Raw genomic sequence first — 21,339 nt, 5'->3', positions numbered from 1 at the left:
GTATTCAATAGTACACTTTTTTTGTCCTGTCATTTTTGTTGTTTTAGGTGGTAAACTCTGTTAGAAGAGTATCTCCAAACAGAATGTTTTCTGTCAAATACGTGAATGTTTTCAGACAACTTTCCTAAATACAGTGAATTCTGAGTTAAATATGCAGCATTTCGAACATAATATTGGGCTCTGTCCATTACAGAATGAATTCAACCTCTGTTTAATAATGTATAGAGAGAGGTAGATGAATTAGTTAAATCTTATTTATAACACACACAATTTTTAGTGCACCCGGTCCTGGAAGTAATACCAAATCTCCCCTTCACTGACAATGACAATAATGGAAAAAATTAATGACTGAACAAGTTGCTTGTATTTACCAAATCAAGCTCCAAATCAACACAAATATAAAAAAAAAAAAAAGAAGTTTTATTATGTTAAATTTGACACTAACTGTTATGTCACAGTCTTCTGAGACAGGAAATGACAGTGGGTGGGGTCTATCTACCTAATTGCAAGCAGAACTGGAAGATAGGTCCCTAATACCCACTTCACTCCCAGACTGCACCCCAAAGCTCTTTGCACGAGTACATAATTCATCAGCTGCTTCACAAAGAAGCCTAATAATAATTGCCCGTATTTGCTCAGAAATGCAGGAAACACCTTTACTGTAAATCAGACAAAACTTTACCTCCACCCATCAAGAAGTCCAGTGCACTTTAGTTATGGTCTGGTCTACAACGAAGGCTAGAATACATATCTTTTCTTTAAGTTAGTTGTTAGTGCACTCAACAGAAAGTAGAAAATATAAATTCTGGAGTCTGGAACCCATACCCTAACCATGTCACTGAACAAGGTGGCCATGGAAAATTTGGACTAAATCAGAACTAGCCTCCTTGTTACAGCTGAATGAACGGTTCACATCCAGGAACGGAATGGGCATTGGACAGAAAGTTGGGAGGACGTCTCATTTCCAGTCTTTGCTTCCACTGCCTGCATTTTGTACTAGACTATTCCTACAGAGACTAGAACTAGTCCCATTAAAGCAAGGGACCGAGTTTGGCCACTCCTTTGGAACAGTTTCTCTGTCATAAGAACATTCCATAATGTGGAATTTTTTTTTTCTTGAGAGCCTCCAGACAGCTGGTTAGTTTGTGCTTAGTTTCCACCTTACCAGTAAGTAACACAAACTAGACTTTCCCTTTCTCCTTTGCCTGTCACATTTTCCTGAGAAACTACTGATGTTTATGTAAAGGGATGGGATGCTGCTGCTGTAATTAATATGTCTCTACTGACTGCCAAGTTACTGTCTCTAAAAGACAGAGATGAATAAATATTTAAAAGTGATTTAAAGTTTGTGCACATAGTACCTGTTTTGTGGAAATCTTCATTGCTGAAATAACAGTGGGTTCCTAGGGAAAAAAAAGAGTTAAAATATACAATGAGCTCTATAAACATAAAAATTCTGCTAGAATGCTGTTTGCCCAACCTAGAAACCCTGAAATTAAACTAGACACTCTTTAGTAATAGTGCTTCTTGTTGTCTTTTGCAGTGGAATAGTTTCTAGCTGTAAGTGAATTAGAATGCATGTATATATCTGGGTGCATCTTTGATTGCTATGTTGATTGTAGACATATAATTTTCCACAATTATTACAGTTTCATTGTGATTACTTTGTTACTAGTTTCATGTCTTGAAATTAATTTCTACACTTAATATTAAAACTACATTTAAAGAACCTCCCAGGTAATATGAAACTAATAATGGCTGTATCAAAATACGTAGATACTATGTATTAAAGGTGATAACACTGAAATAAGCAACATGTTTTAACCATATCAAGGGGAAAAACCTATTCCTGCAAAATCTTATTCATAAGAACAAGCCTTAATCCCATGTGTAATCTTGCTGACCGCACCATGCTATTCACATACAAAGAAGTTACTCATATTTGCAGAACACGGAACTAAAACTGGTAAGAGGGTTTTTGCACCCTGGAATACCCATTATTTAATCAATCAAATGGGTCACTAGGAGAGTTATTGTTCTCCTAGCTAAGTCCACTCTTAATTGTACTTATCTGGAGCAAGCAGATGTCAAACCAATATCTACTTTCTTATATGAGAGACTGTAGAAATATTTAACAGAATAAGTATGTTTAGGTCTGATTAAAAGACTGTTACACCTTTTAGGCCTAGCTGCTTGAATGGATTTTAATCCCGAGAGTCAAAGTGGCATAATTTGGTTACAAAGTGTGCAAGTCAATTCTGTATGAACTTTATTCCATCTAAAAATCTGCTATTGATCCCACACATCATGCTTTTGGTTATGTACGTTAATAAAGTCCTTATTAAGCTTTTACACTTGCGTAGCTTTCAACTTCCTTATCCTGAGAGAATTTGATATGGGTCAATGGACGTTAAGCATGTGGACTTGCCTTTACAAATGGGTTAATAGACCTTATATTAGAAAGCATCAATTAAGTGTAACATTTGAATGAAAATTGAACTCATTAGTTTGTTTGCTCAGCTGTTCAGAGAATATTGCACAAGTGGGGTTAAAAGAAGCATTTGTTATCAACGTAATAGATATGGAAGACTTTCAGTTTTGTGGAACTATAAATGTAAAGCGTTGTGTTCTGCACATTGCAGTCTAAGCATCAAAATACATTGTTTATGATGCACATAGATTCTTTAGTAACTAAAGAAAACTTGCATTTGGTTAAGGTACATGTAAAATCTGTTGCAAATTCCACATTGAAAGATCCACATCTTATGCATACAAATTCTGCTTATTCCACTGAAGTACATTAATGCCCTCTTTAAAGCTTAAATAGATGCCAAAGGAGATAAATGAGCTTTCAAGTGAATCGGAACACCAAAATCCTTTTGTGTAATGAGTAAATACACATGTGAAGTAAAATACCAGATTTGAATTTGCCATTAACCAGCCTACCTCTGTAAAGCCCTTCTGAAATGAAACTTTCACTCCATTTATTTTCTTTCTTTCACTTTTATATTTCCCTGATCTCCTTTAGCTTGGCACTTCTACTTGATTTAGGGAAGAGACTCATACATTATCAACAATTGCCAAATTACCCTGCATTAATGTAATGACTTGTGCATGTATAAAAAAGAAAAGAAGCTGGGAGCCACAAATTACTTGTCTCATTTTCTCCTCATAGTTTCTACTTTATTTTTCTGTTAAAAAAAGAAAGAAAAAACCCCACATTTCTTCCCTCAGAAAAAACATGGATTGCAGAAACAGGGATATCAATTTTTCAGTGGTATCTTGCACTCAAAACACTGGTTTCTGCACAAGATTAGTACCAATAAAGGCAAGACTTCCCATTAAAAATAAATAAAAATAATATTGAAAATAATAATGAAAAGATATACAAGCTCTGTTTAGATATGTTGTATCTGTTCAGAAACCAAAGATAAAGGGATGGCAACTGAGTGTGATGAGGATGTGGTGGCTGGGCCGCTGTGGCAGGTTTTGAGCACAGCCCTTGTCGGCACATCTGGAGTGAGACCACGTGACGCGGGGCTCTCCGAGCATGCAAGCAAGCATCATTTTCACGCTGTCAGATTAACCTCGCCCTCCCAGCTAGGTATCAACTCCCCGAAAGCCTGGAGCCTGCGAAATGGTGCCATAAAATGGCACTGACAAAAAGAATAACATGGGGAACGTAAATGATTCGTTGTTGCATACACAACACAAGTCATCCCTGGGTTCTGTCTCGAAAGTGTTTGAAAGGTTTACTCATCCTCGACTCCAGGAGTGCTTATGGGATGCCTTATTTTTTAGGTGGCTCAGATAGATAGGAAAAATGGAAAAGATTGTTTTTCACAAAAAAATACTAAAGATTAGCGGGTGTTTATGGTGTCTTGTGTCAAACCATGAAAATGAGACCCTAAAGTCACCTTTGAATATATAAACACTTTCTTTGTTTCTCAGATTATTAGGCATAAGAAATCTATGCAGATCACTGTTTTTCCTAAAGTATCTTCTTAGTTACATTATGCTGATAGTCTGAATAGTGTTAAGAGTTGATGCAACTGTAAAATTTGTGTATTGCATATCTCTGTGGGAGAAAACAGACAGGCATTATTCCCAGACTTGCACAGATACATATTTAACTACAGTATGTAACAGCTCTAAGATGCGGAGATACTAATTTACTTTTTGAACCACAAAACAAGAGCCCAGAATGCCATTTCTTTTATCATTAACCTCCAGCTAGCACTGAAAGTTTCAAGGTTTATTTTGACTAGTGTCTGGGTCTCTAAATGACAAGCTCATTAGAGGGGTATGCCAGGCTATTCCTTGGCTCGACTGCAAGAAGTTTAGTTTGCAGCTGTCCACAGAGAAATCTACAACCTGACACTTGAAATTTAGCTGCACTTACCCGAAAGACTGTCATTTCTTCCAGCAAGACTTCCTCTAATTCATGCCAAGTCTCCTTAGGAATTGAAACCACTTTAAGAACTGTTCCAATATCTTGAAAAGGAAAAAAAAAAAGTTTTCAGGTGCTTAAGATGCATACTTCAGTTTCAGAGCAGCCAGAGTTTCTTGTAGTATGCAATTATTTCACATATAAAGACTGTGAAGCTACATATCTCTGAGCGCTTGTTGTTCAAAATACCAACTCCTATTTAAAATAACCTAGAAAAACATTGAATTTCAGTAGGACATTTCACTGAAGTCTTTCAATTATCAAAACACAACAAAGAAGATAAATACTACTATCGTTATTAAAGAATGAAAAGGACTGAAATGCTGTTTAAGTGACAGTATAAAATGACAGATGTTTCAGTCATTTAATTGAGGAAGGAAATGCACTAAATTTACCCAGGCATGTTTTATTGTCCATTTTGAATATGATGTTTGTCATTCTTAAAATGCATGTGAAGATGTTGTCAGAAGGCTCAGTATGGATATAAAAACATCTGGACAAATGTTGTTAGACAGATGAAGCTGTTAGATCTTTTAAGTACATGCAATCTTCCCCATGTCAAATAAAGTGCCTAAGATGTATAAGCCCCTTAAGGCATCTGTATTTCTCTGTGTGTTAGATACTAGTCTTTGCTGAGGGGTAAAAAGCAGTACAACTTGTATCTTCTGTTTAGAAATAGGTGTGTGCCAGCATTTTAATACTATATCCATTTACATTTTAGGGGTTTTTCAATTGGCTTTAACATGAACAAGGCCAACGCTTGAAATTCCAGAGCTACAGCCTTTGGTTTTGTGAATATGGTTGAGACTTAAGACCATCTCTATTTTACAGCTTCTGCAATTTATTTGTTTGTTTCCATGAACAGAAGTTTCAGGGAACAACAAAAAAAAAAGAATCATTTCTAGGTTGGTAGACATCACTGCAGACTCTCTGAAATGGAAGCACTCTGGATGTGACTTTTCTTTTTAACCAGACAAGTGTAGTGCCATGTAAATATACCATAGGAATAACAACTACGTCCCTGAGGACTTTTCATGTCAACATTCTCAAAACAAGAATTTGCCAACAATTACACAAAACCGAAACATATTTTGTATGTATATATATATTTGTGTGTTAGTTGAAACTTCTTATTAAAAAGATGACAACTCACAACTTCTGTATTGAAAACACATATAAAATTGAAACAAATATATTACACAGGTTGAAAATGTTTTTATAAGGTGACTAACTTAAAAGCTATTGATTTCATGAGAAAATTCTGGTATTTGAACTTCTTTACATGAATTTGGATTAAAATATTCTAGAAATCCTAGAATATCCTGTAGAACTGAGATTTTAATTTTTCCATCTGCTTCCCTTTAAACAGATGTTGATTTCTGAGCACATAGTTTTGGAAGTTTAGAAAGAAGTGATTTTTTCAACAAAATATCTGCATCACTGTTTTCTTTCATTAGTCACAAATTCATAAATTGTTTTTTAAAAAGAAAAAACAGTTCTTTCTCAAAACAACAACAACAACAAAGCAAAGCACAGCTTTCTTTTTATTTAGGCAGCTACTTCTACAAACTAAGTTAGTAAAATTTACTAGTTAAGTTGTTTTGGAAGTGGTTTTTATTATGGTTACTGTTACTAATTGAATATATTTAATTCAAGAAATATTGATAACTATATAGAACAAATGCAATTTAAACTTTAAAACAAGAAGAAAAAAAATCCATATTTCTACAACAGAGTAATACAGATCAACAGATAATTTAACATTAATTACATTTGTAATTTAATGGATGATTTCATTTCCTTAATTATCCTGATAATTTGATGACTGGGGTTTTGAGGAAAATACATTGTATGGGTAAAAAAGAGAACACTGATCTACTAAATATAACAGCACAGCAATGTGTCATGACTGTATTCTGTGTTGGACTATAACTCTCCTCAGTCACAGTGCATCAAATGCCATATTCGAGAACTAAAGGGTGATTTTTGATAAAACAGCACAAGGGAAACTGTGGAGCCTGCGTGCGGCACTCAGCAGATATGAGTTCCCCACATAATGTTGTTTCAAAAAAAGGTCTGACTTTTAAGTGGATCCTGCAACAATTACAGTCGCTTGATGCTCGAGAAAGCCTCTGAGGTCAAAGATACACTGTGTTAATCACTACGGCGACTCTGGTCAGGCCACAGGTACCAAAGTGGGGCTTTATCTGAGTTCTAAATCAAGTTTTACAGAGTAGTATTTCAAACATTTTCACACAAATGGAATCAGGCTTCTCCTTTAGGATCAATAGGGCCTGCTCGGTAAGATAAGATTACTGTTATTAATTTGCTTTACTGACAGATGTACCTTGACTGTGCCAAACGATCCCAAACATCAGACACTCAGGATATGCATTAAGTGCATATCTTAAATCCTGTTTTTTCCTGATATAATTTCAAGCATGCTGATATGTTTTTATTTCCGTTGTGAAACACACTGGTACAATCACAGTGGGAAAGAAACTGCTCAGCTAAAGATTTCACCCACAGGAAAGGAAAATGTGACCACACTGGATGGCTATTAATTATGTTGTGTTCAATTATCATCAGTTATTCAATGACAAGGAAAAAAAAGTATTTCTTCAACATATTGAAGTACAGCAGCATGTGGGAATAATGTAGATTGCTGCTGCAGCAGCAATGAGAAAATAGAGAAATGTATCTAATCTGATGGGACAGACCTGCACAGAAAAATCCAGTCATACCCCAGAGAGCTTAATTCTGGCTTTGTCATGGGTTCAGATCATCGAGTGGGAAACTGGACTGAGACTAGAGTCCCTAATCTGCTCCCCGGTTTGTTCTTTGCTTGGGGAAGATGTAATACGCACTGATTGTTTATCTGTTTCTGGTTCCTTTGACTTTGACCAGCCGGCTCAGTGCAGCTGTCTGGCAGAAGGCAGGCAGGGCCTCAGTTCTGCCTCTTTTCCTTTACCCCTGCATGGAAGATGCTCTTTCCTCATTCTGAAAACCGCAATATGGATAGTGAGATCAGAGGAGCACGGAGCATCTCTTGTGCCCCAGCTCCAAGCACAGGTGTTGTAATGCCTGTTCTTGTCCCATGAGGGTATAACCTCCTGCTGGAAAAAGAACAGTTTCTATAGACAAAAGTAATATTTCAAGAAGTAATAATACTCTGCACTTACGAAGCTGTGTTTTTAGTTTTGACATCTCTTTTGGCAAGTGCAAGTAATAACCTTTCAATACTTTTCCTACAGTTCTTGGGCACAAATATCAGTAATGTTGAATGGGATCCAGAGGACTTATGACACACCTGAATATTAGTGGTTTAGGGAATTAAGTGAGTGCCTAAATTCCCAACTCAAAGGCAAGAGCTAGATATCATTGAGGGTCTTTCAGAGGGAGACTTTGCCTGACTAATTTAGATGAGAACCGCTATACGCAATGATAACTATCTATAAAAGCTATAGCTCAGGTTTAAGCAAGTCTTCCTGTACTGTCTGAAAATAGACAGGAACTTCTGCATAACTATTCGTCTTACTCTAATAGAGGTCTCAAAGCAAGTACAATGAATCTCTGGAAGTACTTATCTCTCTCCCTTGCAGAAGCCAAGCATCTTTCTTAGACTGAATGCCAAACTTTGGTGAGATAAATGCCACCTCTTGTGCTCAAGATATAGACATAAATCAGCTGCTTATGTTTGTTCAGCATCATACTTTGGATGCTGAAGGGTTTGTTCCCTCACATCGCAGCCAAGGGGAGTATTGCCATTAATTTTTTTTATGGGCTGAATCAGGTCATAGAAGACTTGTTGAAGAGCACAAAACACTGCCAATTGTAGATGGCATTGAAGTCTCTAATGTGTGGTGGAAAATATATGTGTGGTGTAAAATCATATGAAACTACTTTTCAATGTTTTATGCCAGAACGTATTGTAGAACTGGTATCTAATAACTCAGTTCACAGCTTTAAAGAGCTGGAACACTTTCTGCAGAGCTGCATTTCCTTCAGTAAATGTTCTGAATTGCTACACATGCACTGTGTTTGGTACACAAAGCTTCATCAACTCTCAGTTTACTCGTAATATATTTCAGGCATCAACATGAAAGAGACCTTGAGATTTATTGCTTTGGAAATCTGACCCCAGGTCTGGAGTACCAGAACTGTACTTAAAGCAAGTCAAAAGTTGGACTGTTATAAGACAGACAGCTAGACAGGTATTTTTTGGTCCAAAGGTGAAAAAAAACACTGGGGGTTTGGTTTGATTTGTTTTGGCTTTACGATGCCAATGTCTAATTACTAGCAATGATGTTCAACAGAAGTTTAAAATACTTTTATTCAACATAACTGAAACACCAGCCAACTAATGGAAAATCTTCAAAGGTGAAGAAGCAGATCCACCAACTGCTAATCAGCATAGTTCTGAAGCCACTGAACTTAGGCAAATGCATATCAGCTAATTTCTGGCCACTGTTATTTCTCATTATTTCCTCTCTGGAAAAAAAATGTCTTTTTTGAGTGCATATTCCCACTTTTATAAAAAGCTATATGATTCCAAAAATACTTTGGAAAGGATATCACATTTCTATTTGAATACCAACTCTTCTTAAAACACTTTGTATGTGCCAGATACCTTCATCTTAAGTAAAATGATGCACTCTTCTGGCTAAAGAGCTGGGCATCTTAAGGTAATACTTGAAAGGCACACACACGACATTTCCCGTACCTGGATACTTGCCTCATTCATGTTAATACTTCTTATGCTGCACTTCAAAATAGGTACCTCAAAACCCTTATTTTAATACTAAATTATGATTAATAAGGCAAGATATTTCTAATAAAATTCCCTAATAACAGTAGTTGAAAAGAGAGTGGTTTGATCTTAATCCAGTTGGCAAAACTCCTGAAGAGTTAAGCTATGCAGGCCACGGCCTGAACCTGCAACAGCGAATATATGTAACAAAGACCTCCCCACATGCAGAGTTTTCAGTCTTGCCTCAAATTTTCACAGGGATACACTGTTCTGTGAGTGTTCTGTCTTTCAGAGTATGAAATTTTATCTGATCTATGTCTCCATAATGCCTGGAGGAGCATACAGTGTAGATTCAAGATGTCTCACCTGTGCCGATGAACATCACATCATATTGGCCATCTTCTGCATCTACTCGATCTACAACTATTTGTGTGAACTGGTAATCTACGTCTGTTTTGATCATGATTGGACGGTTGTTGATGGGGAATACCGGGTTGTACATGGCTGGATGACTTCTTGCAAATGTTATAACTTCATCAGGAAGGTCCTTGGTGGAATCAAAGCCTCCAAATGTTTTACTGGGACACTGGAAATAAAAAAGAAAATGTTTTACATTTTTTTATTGATCACTAGAAACATATTTGAAATCCATTTCATTACAATCATCCCAACCACTGCAGTCTATAATTAAATATGACAGGGGATCTAAGTGTTTTATAACAGACAGCAAAAGTTAATTCTGTCACTAAAAGTGTCTATTTTTTTTTTTTCATTTTGGTTTTAAATCAATATGGTTAATAGAATGCAAATGACCCTCATACATATTTTTTCTTACTGCTGTGCAATGCAAAAGGATTTTTAGTCATTTACTAATTAGTATTAATCTTTAATTGGCAGAAGGAATAAAACCTGAATTGTCTAAAATAATTCACTATGAGACAAGCAATTTCACTATTTGGTTATGTATACATCAGAAAAATAATTAATTATGCCACCATCTTATTTTCAAAGTATTGTCTTCAGAAGTCGACTGGAAATCAATTCCTCTCCTAGGAACCAAATCCTTAAATACTGGGACAATTGCCTGTTCTACTGACTTTTCAAACTCCTGCTTATCTCAAAAAGCCTGTGTCATCCATGTAGTCCCAATAACATGGATCCTGTTACACTAAATCAAATCATGTCCTGAATGTATCTCTTCTCTCTCTTGTTGATTCTAAAGAAAGTCTCCTGTGGGTGTTGCTGATGAAACTGTCCATGTGAACAGTTAGGTGAGACAAGTCTCACCTAAGAACTGAAATAACTCCTCACTGTTGTGTACTGCACAGGAACAGGAAAGTTGATGTCCCCTTGGGATTAATCTGGTCCCCATGAAGTAACACAGTAAAGAGTCCCTTTGCCCCCTTATATAGCCATGGGTGGGCCATACAGTTTTGCCTCTAATCTGTGAAAAGCAGAGGGTTCTGCTTTTCACATTTTGCTCACATTCTCACAACGTGAGCAAAAATTAGAGGCTGAAAAGGGAAGGAGAGGTAACACCATGGCTTTGGTAGCCACAAAAATATTCCTCCACTTTCACCTACCACATGTCCCCATGGGGAGACTCAAGGACTGCAGCTAATCACCACCATGTGCCCTCGTCTATTCTATAGAATTGATAAGTATTTTATGAACAATTAGAGGTTACTTTAATGTAAGCAGTAGTAGTGTGTTAGTAATGTTGAATGAATGAAGAAAATGAGACACAATGGCATTAAATTACTAGTCCAAAGATACTCAGCAAAGAACTTGGTGTCCCTCACTCCTAATCTGTTCAGAGATACCTATTTAAGACATAAAACTCTGAAACCCAGTTGACAATAATTATGTTTGTGGCATTTGTATAACCAGCTGGTGTTAAAATGCCCTAGATGATTTGCCCTTTATATCCACGTATAGAATATTTTACAATTAAGATAAAAACCTAGAGGACAACATCTTATTAACCAAGAATCCAGACCTTGCAGGATGCTCAGCAGAAGAAATCAATTGTCTTTGCTGTCACCTTGATCCAAATTATTAATAATTCATTGGAAATTAAATTAAAAAATCAATGTTGTAAAAAAGAGTAGGTGTTATACTCAGCAAAGGGACACTTCCAGCATGGACATACAAAGTGTAAATTGTCCCTTTTTGGCATATTTGTTAGTAAGCAAATTCCCTCATTCTGTTCCATTGTATGGTATGGGAGGGAAGAAGGGAGGGAGGACATTTGATTAATGCATGTGGAGCAGACTAAGCAGAAAGCAAGTTAGTTATCTACTTTATTGTGTCAACATTCTTCAGCTTTTTTATTATTATATGTTCTTGCTGTCTCGTACAGAAACATTACAAAGATAAAATCAGATAGGCTTTTTATAATCATTGGGCAAACCACTGTCTGTCTCAAAGATTGTGTTTAAAATTCTGCACTTCAATTTTAAGTTTGCTTTACATCTCAATTAATATTCTAACTACAGTTCAATACTAATTACTCAGATTAATTGGATAATGATTAATTAGACAATATATGTAAAGTGCTTTAAGTACAAAAATCACCACACAAGAACTAAGTATTGTTAATTGCAGCTGGGCAAACACTGAAAAAAAGGGTAAATGAATATTCATTTCAATTTTAAGTGAATGAATTTCAGCTGTGTTTCAATTGCTTGAATATTTACTTTCTGGCTCATTTTCTAACAAAGGATTTTACTTGCAGCAATGCTGACCAAGATGTATTTTATGCAGAAAAACCATAGAACTAGAATTAGTGTCATAATTTTGTGTGTTTAAATGAGATGTGTGTAAATGGCTCCCAGTTCTGAGAGCCAGATTACTGCTTGGATCCCCTGCTTTTCTGAAAATAAACAAATGACAGTAACTTCGTGTTTTTACATCTAAAGTCTAAAGTGCATTGCCTGGACTAGGCTGTGGCTCACATTCATCCCACCCCACTTTAGGACACTGACTGAGATGAAATAAAAATCTTTTTGCTTATAACTCCCTGTCTTGTGGATGGAGTGAAATGGGCACCATCAGTAGGTGAGATTTAGCCCACTCATAGTCCAAACTGCTTGTAGAGGAATCTCAATTCACGTAAAGTCTAAGTTGTCCTGAGGAGGAAAGTCCTGCGATGTTTACTTATGCTGTGGTCACAACAAATACATTATCCTTGATGCTAATGACAGGACTGCTTTTGATATTAGTGGGTCTAGGACAAGCTAACTGGCAAGGTGCTTCATCGGAACTCATGTTTATATACCTGATTGATCCCACTGATATCAAGGAAATAGAAAGGTTTCAGGTGCCAAAAGATAGGCATGAATAGAAATGTCCTGAAAAAGTTTGGAGAAATGAGCTTGATCTTGGATTCAAGTAGAGTCAAAGAACTCTTGCATTTAACATCCACTTCCAGTTGTTGGTCCCCAGTATGCTATGTCAAGGGGTTTGATCAGTCAGAAGGAGGTAACTAGGCTATCCCCTAACTGGCCTATTAGGGAATCCAACAGAATAAATCAATAGCTACCTTCTGGTAGGAACAAAAAGTGCTTTGACCGTAACTGAAGATAGACTTTTGGTACCACAAAGCAGAGAAAACTTGAGCTCTGTTAGCTGAATTCACAGGAAGTCAAATATGAATTCAGGATGAGGTACCTCATTCAAGATGAGGTATATACAAAAATCCTTCCTTGTCTCCCAAATACTGTTAAAAGGTTAAAAAGAAAAAAAAAGTTCTATAGATCTTAAAGGAAAAATCCTGGCAACTTCTTTGTTAAATGTGATGCTGATGTAGAATTGTTTACAAAGTTTTCTGACTTTTCAAAAGAACCATTAACTTTCCTTTTTCTTTACTGGTACTGGGCAAGTCACCAGGTGCTGAAGAAGTTTACTGGCACCTCACCTATTAAATTCCTCAGATAATTCAGCACTGTTTAACTGCAGTGGGATCTGGAACTGAATCACTGCAAGAAGCAGTGTTTCTCCCTTCCCTTTCCCCATTTCTTGAAAAAGGAAGCCACAAGTCTGACATCTAAAGGAACTTCAAAAACCTTTTTTCTTTATTCTCAATAGATCTTCAAAGCCATTGAAAATATATCCAATTTTATCACTTCAGAAACAAAAATCTTCTTTTCAGCCAGAAATGTCTCTCATTTTAAAATTCAGTTTTATTCTACTAATACAATAGAATGATTTTAGCAACCGTGAGGGGAAAAAAAAATCGTTTTCAAAGTGGTAGACACCAGGATTAGAGTCACTGGCGGTGTGCTAGGGGAAACTGATGGCCTCAGCCACTCTTTAATTAACATAATTTACAGTGGCATGGTCTCTTGCACTATATGATGCGACTGCAGGGCTATGTATAATTTTGTTATATAATTTGGGATCACATTCGCCCTTAGGCAAGAAAAATGTTTGCAATGAAGTCTGAACATCTTCCCACTTTCCTTGTGAATCTTAGTGTAAGCATGTTACAGTGAAAATGTAAGGGTAAAATCCATTCTGAGAGGGTAGCCAGAAGAAAAAGTATATGTAACTTAACTGTATTTCCTTACTTTAGCAAAAGATCTGGTGGCTTAGGTTACTTAGCCACTTGGGGGTTGGATTCAGGTCCCTGTTTTTCTGCTTGGTCTTGGGAATTTGATCAAGTTATTCTTCTCCCATATACATCTCAGTTCAAGACCCTCAGACAAGTCTTGGAATAACCCACAGGCTCAGAGGCAGGCAGAGCTGTGTTGCCAGTCTCTCGGCAAATATTTGAGTTGTGCATTCAGAATCTCAATAGAGCTGCATCCGATCTCTGCTCAGGGATGAATGTAACAGAGCCACTGTGCAGCAGTCAGTTCTTTATTCCAGTCTACTTCTGTGACAGAAACAAGTAACATTCTTCTTTGTCTGTAGTTTTGCATAATATCTATTATTTGTTTTTGTATAGAAAGGTCAATCAATACTGGAATCAAAGAGGAATATAAATAAACAGAATAATGAACACTAACTTATTAAGTCTGTAAGACTGAAAAGAAGACGACAAGAAATACCTAAAATATCTACTCATTCACATTTTCCACAGGGATGTAAAACAATACAACTTCAAAGAAACTCTCTGACATATCAGCATTAACTATAATAATTAAAAAAAAAAGTTCAGCATCAAATGAGAAATGGAACCTCTCCTACGCTGCAGAGCTTGTATTTTAACTCTGGAAAAAATTAGGAATCCCTTTAGCAGTCATAGTGAGGGAGCGAGGAGTGCTGAGGAATCTGGCTGTCAGGGAGCCACTGTTTTCTTTTACTTAGGAAGTCATTTTCATTAGGCTGAGCATATATATTGTCTAACTGTTGGAGATCAGTTGAAAGATCAGGATTGAAAAAAACGCTTTCAAAACATACCAGACAGAAGTAGAAAATCTGATGATTTAAAATAAAGGATCAAAGTTATTCCTGGTTTGTTTTGTGCCTTGTATTTAAGGAGACTTTAAAAGGAATATTATAGACTGATGTATTATTTACATTTATCTGTTTATATGTATACACATGTACACATATATTCAATCTTCAGCAATGATATTTCAGAACTTAAATGGGCCAAGCTGATTTATACTAGCTAAGGAGGTACCCCAATGTATACAATTAATGCTTTTTTCATAAATGTCCCATCTTCTTAGACTACTGGTAATTTCAGAGGCAGTTAAGTATTTCTAGAATGTGATGACACCAGTTGGGAGTTGTAAATATGGATGTCTTATATACACTGATATTTTAGTCATTCATAAACCAGAAACGGGGAAACAGGTAGAAGCACAGATTTTTAAAAATGCCAGTGGAAGTTAGAAATTATTATAGTCACTCTATCATCTGTTGCAGAAATATCTGTCTTACTGTACTAGATTTAGTGTCGAGAACAATTGAAAGTTTCTTAACAGCCAGGCACATGCTCTGTTTTCTGTTCATTCTCACTAAGAATGGCTCAGCCAATAGTTGGAACAAAGACAAATTCCAAGGAAAGGATAATACAGAGTAATTTTTTAAACATTTGACTTTCAGTAGTTTTCCATAGTTTTCCCTCTTTAGATTACTGTATTTCTTAGGGTACTTACAGTTCCTGGCCGTGGATATGGCACTCGCCCTTGGTAGGGAACCCACTGGTAGTTTGGGCCGTCTCGGTGGGCATAGGGACCAAGAAATACCCTCCTCACATCAGTCATGCTGTACATACACACTGCTGACCCCTTGAAGATATTACTAAAAATGAGGGGAGAAGAAATCAAATCTGGTTCTTTAAATTATCAGTCAGTTTAATCGAGTGGAAGAGCTATGGGAATAGCAGCCTGTTGCTTTCTAATTTATTGCATGTGCTGATTATCAAAACTCTGACATGCTCTCAGAGCAATCCTAACTCACCTTCTGTGAAAGTTCAGCATAACTGATACGATCTCTCAGACATTCTCCTAAGGAGATGGCTGCTATTCCACTATTTAAAACATATTGTCCCCAGAAGGCCAAAGCCCCAATTTGAGTAAACTTCAACAGGGCTGTCCCTAGAGGACTATTCAATTCTTCCCTACACTTTGCATTTTTCTATTTTTTTTAGCAGTCCCTTCCGTCACTTGGGCAGCACACACGCGAACTTCAGTGTTGTTTCTTACCTTGAGATTTCTTACAGAAGACAGTAAGGACTTGTAAATCTCCCTCTTCTATGCCTGGTTATAACTAGAAACTTTCTTTCTGTTTAGAAACTAAAACTTTTGTCCTTCACAGATAAACGTGGCAAAGCAACCAGTACTGCAAACTTTCCTCAGGCCAAAGCTACAAGTATGATTTTGTTCTTGGTAAAAGCACAATGAAACCAAAACATTCAAGTCACAGTGATTCAATAACAGAACTTTTGAAAGATCATTAAACTTTCCAGATTTCAGCAATATTTTTTATTAATATCTCCTTGAGTAGCCAATTTCTCACACCACAAATTTTCTGTTTTACCCTGCTCCCAAACAAGTATATTTATGCTTGTGTTATTTTTCCAGGTCTGTGTGAAAGGACTACAAATTCTGAGCCCCGCTATAAAGAGGCAATTCAATGGCAAGAACAGCCTGAGAAACTGGTAGTCTTTGTGATTACTAGCTTCAGAGTGATGATGTACATTGCTCATAAGAAAAGAAACCTAATTCATTACTTCTTACTGCCACTGACTTCTCAGTTCAAAGGTTAAGAAAATTCTATGTTTCTTAAAAACATTTTTAACAAAGAGACCTCTTGAAAACAAGCAGCCACCCAAGTTTCCATGCAAGTAAAATGATACGTTCTATACCTGGAAGTTGTAAACACTCCATAGACTATTGGATTTTTAGGGTCTTTTGAGTTCATTAGGAACACATCCTCTGTAACAATAACAAGAGAAGGAAAAGAAGACTAAGTTAAATTCATATGGATAATACCTGAAAATATTTCTATATTCAAAGCCATTTCTGCCACTTACGTAGCTCATCAAAGTGTGTGTCAATGCCATTGGGTCCTGGCACAGAACAAATCAGACGTGCTTTGAGAAATGTTGTCCACTTGTTAACAAGGCTCCTGTGCCCACCAAAGTCATTCTAATAACAAAAGTATTTTGCATTAGTATCTAGAAACAGTATGTGTTTGAAGTATCAACAGAGGACAGAGAAAATATAGTAAATAACCACAAGTTGTTACTTATAGAAAACAGAGAAAAGAATTCACCTTCTACATACAAAAGCATTACTATGTTGTCAAAAACACTAATTCTGATTTGCTTTTATTTTACATTGTATTGCTATATATTTCATAGTAGCACATCATTTAAAAAAACAAAAACAAGAAAACCCAAACCTCTCTATATATTGCAATACATATATAAAACTGGAGAAAGACAGACAGGCAGAATGTTTTGTTCCAGAGCTCCCAGGCTGCCATGTCCTGGTAAAGCTTAAGGTGTTTATTATTCTTAACTGGGTAGCAACAAAGTAGAAATGCAAGTTGCAAGTGAACAAAGTGGATAAAAAAAAATGCCAGAACAGTGGGATCAGTTGTATAGCTGCAAAACTTATGAATAAAGTGCACCAAGGACTCCATACTTATGGGGTAATTGGTTTTCCAGCAGCTACCCCTGGATTTGAGGAGGTAAATTGAAATCGTGCTTATGGATTAACATAAAATTTTACTGTAAACATCATAGTTGCCAAAACTACATCATTTATTAATATAATTTAATTTGTAGAAATCTTTTTAAAAGTCTGTCAAAAAAATATTTGGAGGTTTATCAGTGTGGATGAATGATTAAATCTGCAGTCATTAAGGGTCTTCTGAATGGCTGCCTGTTTCTACAGCTAAGCTTAAACAACTGTTTCGTTAAATCTTCCTTTGCCTCTGTTTTAAAGATTTTCACTAATGTAGGAATGGAAAGGTATTAACATTCCTTTAAAAAGCAAATTCTTCAAATGTTTTTGGCCTACCTGGAAGTATCACATTTCCTGTAAAAGATTCTCTCTTTTGCAGACACATTCTATGCCTCAGAAGATGCCTATGACGTTTTAAACAAAACATCGTAGTTCGTGAAGCTTCCCCGAAGAGAGAACTGAATAGTATACCTTTGGGTGTGTTATCCCCCAACAATTTTTCACTCAGGATGATCTCTGCTTTAGTACAACGCCAGTGTTAACACTGAACAGTTTACAGGCAAGAAAATGAAGTCTCTAAAATCACTCGCAAAGCGTCCTGTAAGTGTATTCAATCTCACACAAAGAAGTCACCATTTTACCTTACAGATCTGCCCTATTCTGGCATGAGTGGCTTTTCCAGTATGCTCTCCATCAATTGCATTTTCACGGAAGAAGAAATAAATTTTGTCATCTTCTGGATTGTCGCTCTCTGGTATCAGGTGAGCACTAACAAATCTAGGATCTGAGGAGACAATGCCGTTGTGCATGTTACTACTCCATGAATTGAATCACTTGCCTTCCTTATATGAATGAATTGTGATTTTGCTTTCCAAGAATCAATCTTTGCATCAAATGGCAAATATGTCTATGTTAGGTACATCATCACCCATTACCATGTGACAGGTATTTACATCCCTCTTATTTTTCATATATAGAGGTGTTTGCTACAGGTATTTAATGAACAGATCTTAACTTTATTATTGGAGCAATTAAACATTCATGAAATCTCTTTACAAACGGTTGTATAACATTACAGCATGGCTTCCTAATTCCATGTATTTATTACTGACATTTTTCTTGTTTCTTTGGATGTTTTGACTTTGGTCAATAATCTTTCTGTATGTGTCGCACATAAAATGAGAGAATTATTGAGACAAATGTAATATTCCTAACTTTAGCAATAATGAAGAATATATAAAGAAAGTATTTTACATCTAGAAAAGTATTAATGTATTACTGTCAAAAAAATTGAGTTAAAAATAGTTTTGATTTATATTGTCTACTTCCACGCTGTGATACCCCAAACCCCAATGTTTTTGTCTTGTTTTCAGAGGAGAAATGCATTTGTGATTTTCTATTCAAGTTGGTGAAATACTGTCTTGTCATTTTTTTAAAGAATTTTTTTTTTCATAGAAAAACTTTATTTCTTGACAATTAGAGTGACAACATTATTTGGTGATAAAGAAGATACATCAACAAATGAAAATACATAAAATGCCGACATACTGATTGGTTATGTAAAAAATGGTGGAAAGAAGTTTTGGGAGAGCATTTTGTAGAAATCATAACAGTAAATTCATACCAGTGGTGAATCTGGCTCATCACTTTATTTTACAGAGATACTTCAGCTGGTATCTTTCACTATATTTGGAAAAAGAAGGCATATCCAACAGATTTACCAATCTGTTTTATAACCATTTTACATCCTGCTGGGATAATTAAGTGTGAACTATATTTAACTACTCAGAGTCCTGTTCCTATGTGAAATTATAAGCTATTTTAGTGTCATGCGTTAATATCTTTTCAGTGTATGTTTATTCCTATATAGTCATGGAAATAATGAACAGCATGAGCTGTCCTGTGAAACCCATGGCCTTATTGAGGATTGCAGTGCTTGTAAGCAATGTATTTTGATATATTTTTATATATGCATGTATGTGTTTAGATGTGTCTATTACATGAGCACATACTGCATAATTTTGTGTGTGTGTGTGTATATATTCTCATGTACTCTGTGTGTATATATATGTGTATATATATTCTTGTGTACTCTGTGTATGTGTGTATATACACACAGTACACAAGAATGACCATACTGGCTTAGACGACGTTTACATAGATCAATATACAAACTCCAACATTGTCCGGAAGTACTTATTTGGGACAAAGGAAGAATATGGTCAGTAGAAGTAATACTCTCCCAGAATAATCTCCCTTCCTCCAACTATTTTCAGTGTAGCTGATTACCTGAACTTGGTTGCTTTCTATGTGCTTAGTAACTCTCAATAGATTTATCGTCCACTTATCTGTCTAGACTCTTCTTGAACCCATGCAAATTTCCAGCATTCATAGTGTCCTTTTAGAATTTGTTCCTCACGTACACAATCTAATGAACTAAAACCTACTCTGATTTTGTGTTTTGAACATCAATCTTACTAACTTCATTTGGTGCCTTTTAATTCCTATATTGAAAATACGCACTGTGTTCAAGATGTGGATGAATTCTGCTCTTATACAAGGGCTATAGTAATGCTTTTTGTTGAATTCTCTGTTCTTTTTCTATTAATTCCTAACATTTAATACGGATTTGACAGTTCCTAAGCAGTAAGCTGAAATTTTCATGGAACTTTATGTGCCATAACCCCAGAACCTCACTCTTCATTGGTAACGCTCAGGCCACAGCCCATCATTTTATATGTGGAGATAGGCATGTTTTCCTCATGGTTTTCTCCATGGTTTATCACTACATCATTCATCAAGAATAATTTAATTTGTCATTTGATTGCTTAGCTACCCAGTTGCATAAGATCCTTTTGTAATTCTTCACAGTCTTCCTTTGTCTCACTATGCTGAACAACTTAGTATCATGTGAAAAATTTTCTCATCCTGCTGCTCAACCTCTTTTTCAGGTTACTTATGAACAAGTCGAACAACACAGGCCACAGAACAGAGTGCTGTGGAACTGTGTCTATTACCTATTGTTTATTAAAATAAATTTTTTTAGGCATCTGACAACATAAGAAATCTGTAAGCAGCCTAAAATCTCCACCCCAAAGCCCCGTAACTTCAGCTACTAAATTCGCTTCCTTTCTTTCTAAAGTGCATTTAATAGGCTTCAAGTTAGACTGACACGAAGCCCAAGATAAATAATACCTAGACTATATTGTACCATGGTAAATATCTGTTATTTTATATACAATCCACCAGGGCTTTGAATGCAACTTGCATCATAAGAAACACAAGGCTACAGCTTGAAAATTTCTGCATCGCAGCCTGTGGAAGGATACATCAGAGAAAGAGGATACCCATTAGTGGACACTGTTCTAGAGAACCTCTTGTCCGAATACACTGTTTTTACAGTCTTAAGGTCTTAATGAAAAGGGTAAAAAAAAATCATTCAACCAAAACCTAAATACATTCCCAAATGGTTGAATGATTTGTTTCTAGCGCAATGGGTTTTGTAAATCACAAAGCAAATTCTAAAATAAATCACCATATTATCAGGCATCAAAAATCTAACTTTACACTGGTCTGTGGAGATACTGTGGGGAGTCCCATTTGAGACAATAATATTGCTGATATAGTACGGGTTATATAAACTTGCCCTCGGTTACCATATTATTATTCTTTTCTTTCCTTTCCCTCTCATAATTTTGCAAGTGAACCTAGAAACAGAGAGTTTAGTATTAAAGCAGGAATGATACAAGAATGATAGAAAAATAGTTTAAGAAATTGAAAGTATGTATTTCAAATAATTCTGTCAGAGTGGTAGCAGAGGAGGGGGTGTGAGGAAGGCAGATATAACTAACGTCATAGCCAGAGCGCATGCGAATATGCTTTGTATACATTTCTTACCAGTGTTCATCTGGGATGAATTCAGCTTTTCAATTAGTGATTAATAATCCTAACTACATCCCTGAAAATGAAGTGGTCACACAGCCTCATAT

The 21,339-nt window shown here is 36.0% G+C and overlaps 1 protein-coding gene across 1 annotated transcript in view; it reads right to left on the bottom strand.

Annotated features, from left to right (window-relative positions):
• Positions 1–21,339, bottom strand: part of SEMA3A (semaphorin 3A) — a 167,324-nt gene that overhangs the window by 16,212 nt on the left and 129,773 nt on the right. Inside the window, exons 7-13 of the mRNA XM_059817251.1 lie at positions 17,992–18,134; positions 16,693–16,807; positions 16,525–16,594; positions 15,314–15,458; positions 9,567–9,786; positions 4,403–4,494; positions 1,362–1,403 (exon numbers count right to left, since the gene is read on the bottom strand). Coding sequence (XP_059673234.1) covers positions 1,362–1,403; positions 4,403–4,494; positions 9,567–9,786; positions 15,314–15,458; positions 16,525–16,594; positions 16,693–16,807; positions 17,992–18,134 — 827 coding nt within the window. The remainder of the gene's footprint in view (positions 1–1,361; positions 1,404–4,402; positions 4,495–9,566; positions 9,787–15,313; positions 15,459–16,524; positions 16,595–16,692; positions 16,808–17,991; positions 18,135–21,339) is intronic.

Source organism: Gavia stellata, chromosome 4, assembly GCF_030936135.1.
Source record: "Gavia stellata isolate bGavSte3 chromosome 4, bGavSte3.hap2, whole genome shotgun sequence".
Classification (NCBI taxonomy): Eukaryota; Metazoa; Chordata; class Aves; order Gaviiformes; family Gaviidae; genus Gavia; species Gavia stellata.
This window is presented reverse-complemented; position numbering and strand designations above follow the sequence as displayed.